The following is a 14611-nucleotide window of genomic DNA, read 5'->3' as shown; positions in this document are numbered from 1 at the left end:
GTCCTATTTCACACATGTACAAATTTGCTTTTTGCATATCCCATTCCCCCCGAGTCACCCTTGGATCGTGGGGTCACAGCCAAGGATAAGCCATTATTGGCAACCTTGGAGCAATTAGGGTTAAGTGCCTTGCCCACAGACAGATTTTTTATCTAGTCGGCACAGGGATTCAAACCTTTGACCTTTCTATTACTGGCCTAACACTCTTAACCGATAGGCTACCTGCCACCCCAGAGGCCTACACCAGTAGCTGGGCAAATTGGAAAGTCACAAATAAGCACTGTAAAAAACAATTGACAGGTGAATTTGTGGCTAACCTATAGTAAATGTGGACAAATAGCATACCAAATGGTTAGATATCAAATGAAAGATAAGGCCACAAGACAAAAGATGTAAAGTAGATGCTCCAGTTTTCCTTTCTAGCCTCACCAACACAGACGTTCGCACCCAGCCCCATAGTAAAAGCACATAGCCTCACAAGCAAAAGGAGCTGACAAGACCATCAGCATTAGCATAAAACTGTAAGCCCCCCAGTTGTTTACCAACGGGCCCAACTGACAAAACACCCTTTCACATACTCACAGGACCCGAGATCTTATTCACACTGGATCCTCATTGTGGGAAGCAGATGACTTTATCCACAGGGTGTCAAACATAGGTATTAAAGGTGGCAGGAGAGTGCAGGCTCGATTCCTCTCCAATTACCATCTTCAGTGCTGAGTTTTTCGCACAAGTTACATTGCAAACAGTGAATTGATTTGTCTCAACTTGTATATGATTTTAGACATAGGGAAAAAACAGGATAGCAGTTTATGGGTGGTTTATGTGTGTTGACTTTGAACTGAGGACTGAAGTATTGAAGTACTTTGGGCTCCCGAGTGGCGCAGCGGTGTAAGGCACTACATCTCAGTGCTTGAGGCTTCACTACAGACACCCTGGTTCCAATTGGAGGTTCCATAGGGCGGCGAACAACGGGACCAGAGTCATCTGGGTTTGGCCGGTGTAGACCGTCATTGCAAATAAGAATTTGTTCTTAATTGACTTGCCGAGTTAAATAAAGGTAAATATATATATATATTAATATATATATAATGGTGAGATGCATTTGTGCGATTTGACATCCTTCACTGTGGGCCTATTCTACAGTTACTGGAATCTATTATCAGTGACTGAGAATAACAGTGAATCCGTGAATAAATCTTATCCACTCAAGAGCCTTAATTCAGTTTGTTTACATAGAGCAGTTGAACAATCTCTTCTAATTACAACAATATTAATCAGTGATGTTTTGCAACTGACTGACAAAAGCAAGTTTATCAACAACAAACTGAAACATAACAAGCTCACAAAGGAAACATGAGCTACAAAGGTGGTTTCATAATACAACAAGTAAGTCCTGCAGGCAAAATAACACTCAAACCGCTCTGTTTATTAATATTCTCACATACAGTGTTGTAATTGACACAAAATCATTGGATAGGTACAGGGAGATGTCATGGAGCAGTAGAACAACTTGTTTAAACAGCTCCACCAGTCTAGGTGATCCGTAGTGCTATGTTATTTACATTTGAGTCATTTAGCAGACACTCTGATCCAGAAGGACTTACAGTTAGTTAGGCCTAGTAACACACACAGTACTATAATCCTTTTGCAAAGACATTTACAATGCAGTTGTATAGCCTACTTGTTTCAGCCATGTAAAATCATCTTTCATAGGCTCATCATAACATCACATTTTATGATCCTGCTGACATTTATGGCATTTAATAGCCTTGAATATAAAATGGAATGTCTCTCACGAATGGCATACTATTAACTATTGAATAATATTTTTGGATGTGCAACAACTCAATATAAAAGCACACTCGTGGTATTACTGTACTACAACTATCTGTTTACGTTTGGGTGTAGATAATGGGACATCAGAGACTGTAACGTTCTTTGCTTCACAGAAACATGGCTCACTGGAGAGACGCTATCGGAGTCGGTGCAGCCAGCGGGTTTCTCCACGCATCGCGCCGACAGAAACAAACATCTTTCTGGTAAGAAGAGGGGCGGGGGCGTATGCCTTATGGCTAACGAGACGTGGTGTGATCACAGAAACATACAGGAACTCAAATCCTTCTGTTCACCTGATTTAGAATTCCTCACAAACAAATGTTGACCGCATTATCTACCAAGAGAATTCTCTTTGATTATAATCACAGCCGTATATATTCCCCCCCAAGCAGACACATCGATGGCTCTGAACAAACTTTATTTGACTCTTTGCAAACTGGAATCCATACATCCTGAGGCTGCATTCATTGTAGCTGGGGATTTTAACAAGGCTAATCTGAAAACAAGACTCCCTAAATTGTATCAGCATATCGATTGCGCAACCAGGGCTGGCAAAACCTTGGATGATTGTTATTCTAACTTCCGCAATGCATATAAGGCACTGCCCCGCCCTCCTTTCGGAAAAGCTGACCACGACTCCATTTTGCTGATCCCTGCCTACAGACAGAAACTAAAACAAGAAGCTCCCACGCTGAGGTCTGTCCAACGCTGGTCCGACCAAGCTGATTCCACACTCCAAGACTGCTTCCATCACGTGGACTGGGATATGTTTCGTATTGCGTCAGACAACAACATTGACAAATACGCTGATTCGGTGTGCGAGTTCATTAGAACGTGCGTTGAAGATGTCGTTCCCATAGCAACGATTAAAACATTCCCAAACCAGAAACCGTGGATTGATGGCAGCATTCGCGTGAAACTGAAAGCGCGAACCACTGCTTTTAATCAGGGCAAGGTGACTGGAAACATGACCGAATACAAACAGTGCAGCTATTCCCTCCGCAAGGCTATCAAACAAGCTAAGCGTCAGTATAGAGACAAAGTAGAATCTCAATTCAACGGCTCAGACAAAAGAGGTATGTGGCAGGGTCTACAGTCAATCACGGACTACAAAAAGAAAACCAGCCCAGTCACGGACCAGGATGTCTTGCTCCCAGGCAGACTAAATAACTTTTTTGCCCGCTTTGAGGACAATACAGTGCCACTGACACGGCCTGCAACGAAAACATGCGGACTCTCCTTCACTGCAGCCGAGGTGAGTAAAACATTTAAACGTGTTAACCCTCGCAAGGCTGCAGGCCCAGACGGCATCCCCAGCCGCGCCCTCAGAGCATGCGCAGACCAGCTGGCTGGTGTGTTTACGGACATATTCAATCAATCCCTATACCAGTCTGCTGTTCCCACATGCTTCAAGCGGGCCACCATTGTTCCTGTTCCCAAGAAAGCTAAGGTAACTGAGCTAAACGACTACCGCCCCGTAGCACTCACTTCCGTCATCATGAAGTGCTTTGAGAGACTAGTCAAGGACCATATCACCTCCACCCTACCTGACACCCTAGACCCACTCCAATTTGCTTACCGCCCAAATAGGTCCACAGACGATGCAATCTCAACCACACTGCACACTGCCCTAACCCATCTGGACAAGAGGAATACCTATGTGAGAATGCTGTTCATCGACTACAGCTCTGCATTTAACACCATAGTACCCTCCAAGCTCATCATCAAGCTCGAGACCCTGGGTCTCAACCCCACCCTGTGCAACTGGGTACTGGACTTCCTGACGGGCCGCCCCCAGGTGGTGAGGGTAGGCAACAACATCTCCACCCCGCTGATCCTCAACACTGGGGCCCCACAAGGGTGTGTTCTGAGCCCTCTCCTGTACTCCCTGTTCACCCACGACTGCGTGGCCACGCACGCCTCCACCTCAATCATCAAGTTTGCGGACGACACAACAGTGGTAGGCTTGATTACCAACAACGACGAGACGGCCTACAGGGAGGAGGTGAGGGCCCTTGGAGTGTGGTGTCAGGAAAATAATCTCACACTCAACGTCAACAAAACTAAGGAGATGATTGTGGACTTCAGGAAACAGCAGAGGGAACACCCCCCTATCCACATCGATGGAACAGTAGTGGAGAGGGTAGTAAGTTTTAAGTTCCTCGGCATACACATCACAGACAAACTGAATTGGTCCACCCACACAGACAGCATCGTGAAGAAGTCGCAGCAGCGCCTCTTCAACCTCAGGAGGCTGAAGAAATTTGTCTTGTCACCAAAAGCACTCACAAACTTCTACAGATGCACAATCGAGAGCATCCTGGCGGGCTGTATCACCGCCTGATACGGCAACTGCTCCGCCCACAACCGTAAGGCTCTCCAGAGGGTAGTGAGGTCTGCACAACGCATCACCGGGGGCAAACTACCTGCCCTCCAGGACACCTACACCACCCGATGTTACAGGAAAGCCATAAAGATCATCAAGGACAACAACCACCCGAGCCACTGCCTGTTCACCCCACTATCATCCAGAAGGTGAGGTCAGTACAGGTGCATCAAAGCTGGGACAGAGAGACTGAAAAACAGCTTCTATCTCAAGGCCATCAGACTGTTAAACAGCAACCACTAACATTGAGTGGCTGCTGCCAACACACTGACTCAACTCCAGCCACTTTAATAATGGGAATTGATGGGAAATGATGTAAAATATATCACTAGCCACTTTAAACAATGCTACCTAATATAATGTTTACATACCCTACATTATTCATCTCATATGTATACGTATATACTGTACTCTATATCATCTACTGCATCTTTATGTAATACATGTATCACTAGCCACTTTAACTATGCCACTTTGTTTACATACTCATCTCATATGTATATACTGTACTCGATACCATCTACTGTATCTTGCCTATGCTGCTCTGTACCATCACTCATTCATATATCTTTATGTACATATTCTTTATCCCCTTACACTTGTGTATAAGACAGTAGTTTTGGAATTGTTAGTTAGATTACTTGTTGGTTATTACTGCATTGTCGGAACTAGAAGCACAAGCATTTCCCTACACTCGCATTAACATCTGCTAACCATGTGTATGTGACAAATAAAATTTGATTTGAATTTGATTTGATTTTTTAACGGGGAGTGTCACATCATTGCGAATGCCAAATGAAGGGTTGAACTGTAGCCTTGGCAAAGGAGGGACACTGGTTGCATGTATTGAATTGTCTTCACAGATAATAAATATACTGGGTGCTGTGTTTGAGACTGAAAATAATGCATTTTATTTGTAGGCCCATGTATTGTGAAAGATGGGCCTCTTTTTTTCAGCTTCAAAGCTTGTGCTTTTGTTTTAGCTCTAGACTTCTGAACTTGTCGTTGTTGTAGCTGTCTCCAAGTGAAGAATGAAATGCATATAATTCTGTAGTCCGGAATGGATGGGCCCATCCCCCTTGGCCCCATTTACTCTTTGCTCTTGTTTTAATTCAGAAGATTGCACCGTCCGTGTTCACTGTCCATTCAAATGACTGATGGCTCAGATGGTTTTGCATGGAATTATAAAGGAGATTTTGGGTCCAAAGAAGACATCCCTGGAATAACATGAAAAATAAAAACATGTGTTTAGTAGTTTGCCCTATTAGCCTGGAATCTAAGACCATGGTAAACTGTCCATGACTTTCTAGTGGATGGATCATGTGATTCAGGAGAGAATGGCCTAGTTAATGAAGGAAGCATCTAGTCAATAATGGCATTATTTTCAAGTGATAACCTGATCAACTGTGATTGCAAACTGATAAACTCTGTGTATCTGTTTGATTTCCATATAGTGCCTCTTTAAAGGAAAAACAATTCTCTGTAGTCAACAGCTGACTAAAAACAGCCAAAATGCATAGGCCTAGCCATAGCGTATTTGCATTACACGAGCAAAGGCCATGACGTAAAAACAGCACGAATGACCTTTTAACTGACCAGTGAAACAAAAGTCAACTCCACATCACAGCTCACTGCACGGCAGCAGGCACACGTGCCTGACTGTATTAATAGGTGGCTTATGATAATCACAATGTAGGCAGTGTTCACTGGGCAGCCTGTGACTGGATCCAATTCGTTCCCAACTATAATTGCCCGCCGGACTCCATTCGGCCTCCAGTGCACATAACAGCACCACAGAGCCATCCACTGTTCCAGAACTGTATTAACATAGACTGTGTATGTGTGCTGAACATGGGCGCCGCCTACTGGCGGAGAATGGAATTGCTTACCTTGGGCAGCAGAGGAGCTCACTGAAGTTACAGTAGCACACCATGTCGCATTTGTTCCCCTCCCAGAAATGGTTCTGCAGGGAATTGATAGGTCGCATGGTCGCAACTCCGTTGGAGATGCCAACATTGCGACAGTCCCTGTCCTTTAAGACTTTCTTGTAGCAGGACCAGCGGTTTGATGGAATGGCCTCGCTGCCCATTGCCAACAGTCCAACCAAGATAATAGCAGCAATGAGTCGTGCCTTCATTTTGATCAAGCTGTAAATAGGACGACATAATGTATATAATTGGTTAGAATGTATCCAAAGTCACCCCAGTCATTAATATATAAATACATTTTAACATTAACTACAAATCCAACCCACAAAAAATGTATTCCCGTTAGGGCCATAAGCAGGGTCTGAGTTTTAGTAAGGTCCAGAGGGGGTGGAGAGACATTTTTTGAAAGTTTATATTGTATTTCTATCAAATAAAACAAATCTAAAATGCTATTTGGAGGAGAGCAAATACAGACAAATATGTACCCAGCCATTATCACATTGGTTGCTGTAGCTTAATTTACCTCAGTTGATCAACAAAACACGTAGCCTATTAGATCTACAATTTGCCACTACACATTAACTCAGCACTGAGATGAAAAACTTCAATATGTAGAGAGGGATCTGTTAGAATATTTATTTATTTATTAACAAAACGCAAACAAATATGTTTGCTTTACAGCTTTATTGCAATGTCATGCAATTATACACATTGTGTTATGGGCTGTGCAGCTTAAAAGCTAATTTCCTGCAATTTGATACATTTTGCCAAGATTTATGCCATGTTAAAGATGTAAAGTCCCACGCATAGAGGAACTGCGTGGTTCTGGTACCGGTTCCGACCGACACGTTCGCTTATAAAATCGACCTGTGGACACCGTATATCAAAATGGCTTGCATCGAGCGGTAACGCGGGTTCATTACGCCTCATTTGTGTATCTCTTCCGCCTGTGTGATTTAGGACAGAGAGGAAGAGGAATAGAGATGCCCAACTCGGCGGAAAGATGTCTCCTTTCAGTAGGTGGCGTTTTTTCGTTGTTTCGTCCACCAAGCAAAGAGTTTTTGTATGGAAGTCAATGAGAGAGTGTTGAATTTGGTAAACCAAAAAAATGTATGGCTTATTTGCTACGGTAAATTTATTTCATCCAGTAATAGTTTCCGAATGGTTAAATTGTTACGAGTGTATTGATATAAGCAGGACACGTGACATCCCGGCAATTTTGAGAAAAAACACTTTATATGGGTGTTGTCTCGAGATGGCTATGCATATTCATTACATGAGGCCAGTAGTGTAGCGTCTGTCTCCATTGAATACAGGCAGTTGACGTCGAATTTTCAAAAGAGATTACAATAATTAGATGTATCCACCAATCCAAATAAATAATAGGCGGGATCGAGACAGCACACCGTACCGCTTTGTCAGCACACGGTTACAATATTGTCAAGACAGCGAGACATGTATATCCATAATCTTCGTTTATGATGTGAAATCTGACACCACTTGAAGCTGGGACGTCCCTCCTACCATTTAATTCGCTCTTCCGACTGTCCATCAACTCCTGGCTAAACCATACATCACAGCCGCTGACAAAGCACATGCCTTAAAATCCTGACATCGCAGCGCAACAGGATAGAGTGGTTTCGTCGCTCGAGCACATTCAGAGATCGATTTATAACCAACTTTATTACAGTAATCTAAAAAGATTACTCGTTTTTAAACAAAAAACACCTTTTGTTTGTCCTAGACAGACAATAGTAAGATGAAAGGCGAGTTCAGGAAGCCAAGCTCGAGCTCTCTTGTGTGACGTTCACAGCGGTGGGGGCAGACGTTTTGATCAAGAGAGACCTGCATATTTTATCTAATACTAGGCATACAAATATGTATTTTAAAGTTATAAGGAAGGTGAAATCTTATAGTTATTATTTTTTATAATTTCATTATACTATATTTCAAGCGTTATTCATACAGTTTTGTTGAATAGGAAATACATACAAAATAAGAATAATATTTTTACTTGTGTACTTGAGCTTGTGTCCTCAAAAGTGACTACACCTCAGCAATTTATAACTATTTTTATCAGAAAGGTGAGATTTCAACCTTTCTTGGAATAGGCAGCATTACTTATGGCCCTCATGATAAATAATTTGTTTTGGTGATTACGTAGATTACATTTTAGATTACAATTAGTTACATTTATTAAGAGATATGATATCTGAGTGAGCGTGATTAATCAAATCAATGGGGGCCCCCTGGAGGTCAGGGTCCCTGGGCAGGTAATTCAGCCATGATTACTAAAAGTTAAAATACTTGTCTAGACTAATTTGACTAATTTACCAATCTTCAAAATGTTAACTGATATCGACTAATTGAGTGACTGAATTGTTAGGTTAGATTACTCGTTGGTTATTACTGCATTGTCGGAACTAAAAGCACAAGCATTTCGCTACACTCGCATTAACATCTGCTAACCATGTGTATGTGACAAATGAATTTGATTTGATTTGACTAATTGAGTGACTGTCAGTGAGTGACATATAAGAAGAGGAAAACTGCTGATGCACAACCAAATTTCAAAAATTCACCAATTGTACAATTCTAACTCTCAACAGTAAGTTGAGACTCCGTCTTCTTTGTGAGCAACTCCACTATAGATTTGGTCTTGTGTTTTAGGTTATTCTCCTGCTGAAAGGTGAATTCAGCTCCCGGTGTCTGTTGAAAAGCAGACACCGTGTTTTCTTCTAAGATTTTTCCTGTGCTTAGCTCCATTCCTTTAAAAAAAAATCCTGAACCACCCCAATTCTTAACTATTACAAGCACACCCATAACATGACCGAATCAAATGAAATAACATTTTGCGCCGAATACAATAGGTGTAGGTAGACCTTACAGTGAAATGCTTACTTATGAGACCATAACCAACAATGCAGTTAAAAAATAATACAGATGACATAACAATTTCCAAACGCATGAAGGTACCACGTTCATCGGTACAAACAATAGTACGCAAGTATAAACACCATGGGACCGCGCAGCCGTCATACCGCTCAGGAAGGAGGCACGTTCTGTCTCCTAGAGATGAACATACTTTGGTCCGAAAAGTGCAAATCAATTCCAGAGGTGGTGGCAGGATCATGTTGTGGGGGTGCATTGCTGCAGGAGGGTCTGGTGCACTTCACAAAATAGATGGCATCATGAGGACGGAAAATGATGTGGATATATTGAAGCAACATCTCAAGACATCAGTCAGGAAGTTAAAGCTATGTCGCAAATGGGTCTTCCAAATGGACAATGACCTCAAGCATACTTCCAAAGTTGTGGCAAAATGGCTTAAGGACAACAAAGTCAAGGTATTAGAGTGGCCATCACAAAGCCCGGACCTCAATCCTATAAAAAATGTGTGGGCAGAACCGAAAACGCGTGTGCGAGCAAGGAGGCCTACAAACCTGACTCGGTTACACCAGCTCTGTCAGGAGGAATGAACCAAAATTCACCCAACTTATTGTGGGAAGCTTGTGGAAGGCTACCCAAAATGTTTGACCCAACTTAAACAATTTAAAGGCAATGCTACCAAATACTAATTCAGTGTACGTAAACTTCGGACCCACTGGGAATGTGATTCAAGAAATACAAGCTGAAATAAATAATTCTCTCTACTATTATTCTGACATTTCACATTCTTAAAATAAAGTGGTGATCCTAACTGATCTAAGACAGGGAATCTTTACTCGGATTAAATGTCAGGAATTGTGAAAAACTGAGTTTAATGTATTTGGCTAAGGTGTATGTAAAACTCCGACTTCAGTACCACTTGTCATGCAGTTGCAGGGAGAACAGTCTATGACTACGGTGGCTAGAGTCTTTGACAATTTTTAGGGCCTACCTCCAACACCACCTGGTATAGAGTTTCTGGATGGCAGGAAGCTTGGCCCCAGTGATGTACTGGGCCGTTCGCACTACCCTCTGTCATGCCTTGCGTTCGGAGCAGTTGCCAGACCAGGCAGTGATGCAACCAGTTAGGATGCTCTCGATGGTGCAGCTGTAGAACTTTTTGAGGATCTGAGGACCCATGTCAAATCTTTTCAGTCTCCTGAGGGGGAATAGGTTTTGTCGTGCCCTCTTCATGACTGTGTGCTTGGACCATGTTAGTTTGTTGGTGATGTGGACACCAAGGAACTTGAAGCTCTCAACCTGCTCCACTGCAGCCCCGTCAATGAGAATAGGGGGCGTGCTCAGTCCTCTTTTTCCTGTAGTCCACAATCATCTCCTTTGTCTTGATCACGTTGAGGGAGAGGTTGTTGTCCTGGCACCACACGGCCACGTCTCTGACCTCCTCCCTATAGGCTGTCTCGTCATTTCCGGTGATTAGGCCTACCACTGTTCTGTCATCGGCAAACTTAATGATGGTGTTTAGCTTATTGATGAGCTTTGAGGGCACTATATTGTTGAACGCTGAGCTGTAGTCAATGAATAGCATTCTCACATGGGTGTTCCTTTTGTCCAGGTGGGAAAGGGCAGTGTGGAGTGAGATAGAGATTGCATCATCTGTAGATCTGTTGGGGCGGTATGCAAATCATTGTGGGTCTAGGGTTTCTAGGATAATGGTGTTGATGTGAGCCATGACCAGCCTTTTAAAGCACTTCATGGCTACAGACGTGAGGCAGGTTACCTTAGTGTTCTTGGGCACAGGCACTGTGGTGGTCTGCTTAAAACGTTGATATTACAGACTCGGACAGGGAGTGGTTGAAAATGTCAGTGAAGACACTTGCCAGTTGGTCAGTTGGTCAGCGCATGCTCGCAGTACATGTCCTGGTAATCCATCTGGCCCTGCGGCCTTGTGAATGTTGACCTGTTTAAAGGTCTTACTCAGATTATCTGCGGCGAGCGTGATCACACAGTCTTCCGGAACAGCTGGTGCTCTCATGCATGTTTCAGTGTTATTTGCCTAGAAGCAAGCATAGAAGTAGTTTAACTTGTCTTGTAGGCTTGTGTCACTGGCCAGCTCTGGGCTGTGCTTCCCTTTGTAGTCTGTAATGGTTTGCAGGCCCTGCCACATCCGGCGAGCGTCAGAGCCGGTGCAGTACGATTCGATCTTCGTCCTGTATTGACGCTTTGCCTGTTTGATGGTTGGTCGGAGGGCATAGCAGGATTTCTTATAGGCTTCCGGGTTGTGGACTAGTAACCGGAAGGTTGCAAGTTCAAATCCCTGAGCTGACAAGGTACAAATATTTTGTTGACCCATCCTCAGTTTTCTCCTATAAAGCCATCCTAAGTTAGGAAGGACACCTGTATCTTTTTAGTGACTGGGTTTATTGATACACAATTGAAAGTGTAATTAATAACTTCACCATGCTCAAATGGATATTCAATATTTATTTATCTATTTATTTTACTAGGCAAGTCAGTTAAGAACAGTGGGTTAACTGCCTGTTCAGGGGCAGAACAACAGATTTTGTACCTTGTCAGCTCGGGGATTTGAACTTGCAACCTTTCGGTTACTAGTCCAATGCTCTAACCACTAGGCTACCCTGCCTCCCCATATCTGTTTTTTATTTTTTTTATTTTATCCACCAATAGGTGCCCTTCTTTGCGAGGCATTGGAAAACATCCCTGGTCTTTGTGGATGAATCTGTGTTTCAAATTCACGGCACAACTGAGGGAGCTTACAGATAATTGTATGTGTGGGTTACATAGATGAGGTAGTCATTCAAAAATCATGCTAAACACTATTATTGAACACAGAGTGAGTCCATGCAACTTATTATAGGTGACTTGTTAAGCACATTTGTACTCCTGAACTTATTTAGACTTGCCATAACAAAGAGGTAGAATAGTTTTTGACTCAAGTCATTTCAACTTTAAATATTGTATTAATTTGTCAAATAAAAATAAAATAAAAGTCCACTTTGACATTATAGGGCATTGTGTGTAGGCTACTGACAAAAACATCTACATTGTATAAATGTTAAAGTCAGGCTGTAACTCAACAAAATGTGGAAAAGGTCAAGGGGTGTAAAAGCTTTCTGAAGGCACTTTAAGTAGGAACCCTGATTCACATAGTGTTATGATGTTGTTGATTGTAGAATTTGAACCTAGCATAAATTGGACATCCTCTATAACATTTTTCAATTTGCAACAATATTGATACTGGACATAAATATTGCATTCATCTGTTATGTCAAAGATTGGTGGATATATACAGCCTATTTTCTATGTCGCTTATGCCACTAAATAAATAAACCTTGTGCTTTAAATAGACTCAATATTATTTGCATTTCAATTATATTACCATAACCCATTTATTGCAAAGATTCCCACGGTACAATGATTGCAGCCTTATAAACTTCCCTTCTGCACATTGCAGTTATAACTAGTGCTGAGCAATTAACCGAGATTTTGGTTGAATTATATGAATTTTATTTCGTTCGATTTTTTCTGTGAGGTCAATGCACAAATGGCAGTTTCTCGAGGGATAAATCAGATCCAGCCTGAACTGTGTGATGTAGTATGGAGTTGTCGTTTCCAACAGGCCAATATCCTGCATATTTCAGAGCGTAAATCGCAGTAATTAACTACAATGACCATAATCCACTGCGCATCTACTTGTCCTGTCTGTCTTTTCTTTGTGCCTGCTACGGTAAACGGCAGAAGAATGCGCGATCGTGAGGGGATTTCGAGAGCAGCTGATGCTTGACAGGGTATCGCTACCTGAAAAACACTGATCTAAGTGATCGAAAGTTCGTATTCAGTCATAGAAGTATGCCTTATTTACTCAGAAGAGATACAAATTAGTGATTTTGTCAGACAGAATATTCAGCAGCTCTGTAGGGATGAGATCATGACTTGGAATTAAATAATACAATCATAAAATAAAACAAATTAAATATACACAACAACTGAAATATGTTATTAAAGTAATGTCAACAATATAATGTAATGTGAACATGTGAACATTAACATTATGGTTAATAAGTGATAAGCAGTAATGGGCAGTCACTACCATCATGGTAGTTTTATTAATTGTTTTATTCTGTGTTGTTACAGCATTCAACCCACATAACCTAAATCAAAACGAATGATTATTTTTTAATCATCGAATTATAATAATTCATCATTCATCATTAGTTATAACTCGTGTTAATTTACTTATAACTCCCCAACATTATTATATTTCCAATTACATAACATTATCTGCTGATTAAATTAGCCCCTACCTTATTTAGTACTCTCCCCAGGAACGGCAGTAGCTTCTGACCCGTTTTCATTGGGTACATTCAGTAAGTATAAAATAGAAAACAGAGGAGTCTTTATCCCTACTCTACCCCATGCTAAGAGTATGACCATCTCGCCTCTCTCTCCTCTCAGCCTGTAAACCAGAGAAATAACCAAGGGCATTGATGAAGTCCGCACTCTGCACAAGCACGAAAATAACGCCATGCTTACATGCCAGGACGGTACAGGGCTAAGAGAGGAGGCCAGCATTGGGGAGTGATCCAAACCAAACCTCTCAGTCTCAGACAGATTTAGTTCATATATGCTGTGGAAAAGTACATGCACGGGGTCTGAATCATGGTTGTACAGTCTAGCGGACAAGCAGCGTTTGTTCACATCCAGAATAATGTATAATTCCAATTTAGCAGGCTTGAAGTAGAAGGCTACATTTTTAGTATATGTGTTTTCAATGTGTTTTTTTATTTTCTTTTAATTGGTTGTATATCAGCCATTTTGCATTTCAATAGAGAAACACCCAAGAGCGAATGAACGAATGCCTGATACTGAATGTTGCCTTTCACTGAAACTCTCTAAAGCATCTGAATTGCTGTGAGTGTTGCAATCAGATGTGCTGGATGCTCGTACTGTTTAAATGGAGTGTCTGTCTGGGTATAATGAAATGCAAGTGATGCATGCAGTAAATGAACCAGTTGGAAGGGAAATGCAAGTTTCTCTATAGCTGTAACCTTTGCCTTGACTTGGCTCCTTTCCTTGTTGACACGCAGAGGAGCTCCACTGACTGCTGATAGAGCTGGTTGGCTGTGAAAGCAACCGTCACCGTGTAATCATCTACTTCGTGTGTTAAATCAATTGGTTCTTATTGTTCGATAGCAGTTTTATCCGTTGCAGTTCCACTTTAAACAAATCAAGTGGTATTTACTTTGTGTTATACAGCTACCTAAAATTGAGAAATGGCCTTTTGGGGCTCTGAAGTATATCATACTCAATAAAAGATGGCATGTTGCGGTTGACTCTTAATGATGTAATTGACACTGTAGATTGGTGTTTCATGCTCTTCTATGGATGGGCCTTGTTTCATTGGAGGATCAGATGGGTTGATGTTAAGAATAGTTTATTAAGACACCTTTTATATTTTGATTGGCCTATAGTAGCTCAATAAGTATGGGAGACCAGGGATGGTTGTAACACAGGATAGTTGTAACACTCAATATCTCCAATCAGGAACAAG

The 14611-nt window shown here is 41.8% G+C and overlaps 1 protein-coding gene across 2 annotated transcripts; it reads right to left on the bottom strand.

The window, feature by feature from the left end:
• Positions 1–4195: 4195 nt before the first annotated feature.
• Positions 4196–13566, bottom strand: LOC135506531 (scrapie-responsive protein 1-like). 2 transcript variants are annotated; one of them, XM_064925891.1, is made up of 3 exons: positions 7678–7710; positions 6115–6372; positions 4196–5442 (listed from the first exon to the last, which is right to left on the bottom strand). In XM_064925891.1, the coding sequence occupies exons 2-3, from the start codon at positions 6360–6362 to the stop codon at positions 5388–5390; spliced, it is 303 nt and encodes a 100-aa protein (XP_064781963.1). In that variant the 5' UTR covers positions 6363–6372; positions 7678–7710; the 3' UTR covers positions 4196–5387. The 2 variants fall into 2 exon arrangements, with proteins under 2 accessions (XP_064781963.1, XP_064781962.1); XM_064925890.1 differs by lacking the exon at positions 7678–7710 and adding an exon at positions 13365–13566 and having other exon boundaries at positions 4197–5442.
• Between the last annotated feature and the right edge of the window lie 1045 nt (positions 13567–14611).

Source organism: Oncorhynchus masou, chromosome 20 (assembly GCF_036934945.1).
Source record: "Oncorhynchus masou masou isolate Uvic2021 chromosome 20, UVic_Omas_1.1, whole genome shotgun sequence".
In the NCBI taxonomy this organism is placed as follows: Eukaryota; Metazoa; Chordata; class Actinopteri; order Salmoniformes; family Salmonidae; genus Oncorhynchus; species Oncorhynchus masou.
This window is presented reverse-complemented; position numbering and strand designations above follow the sequence as displayed.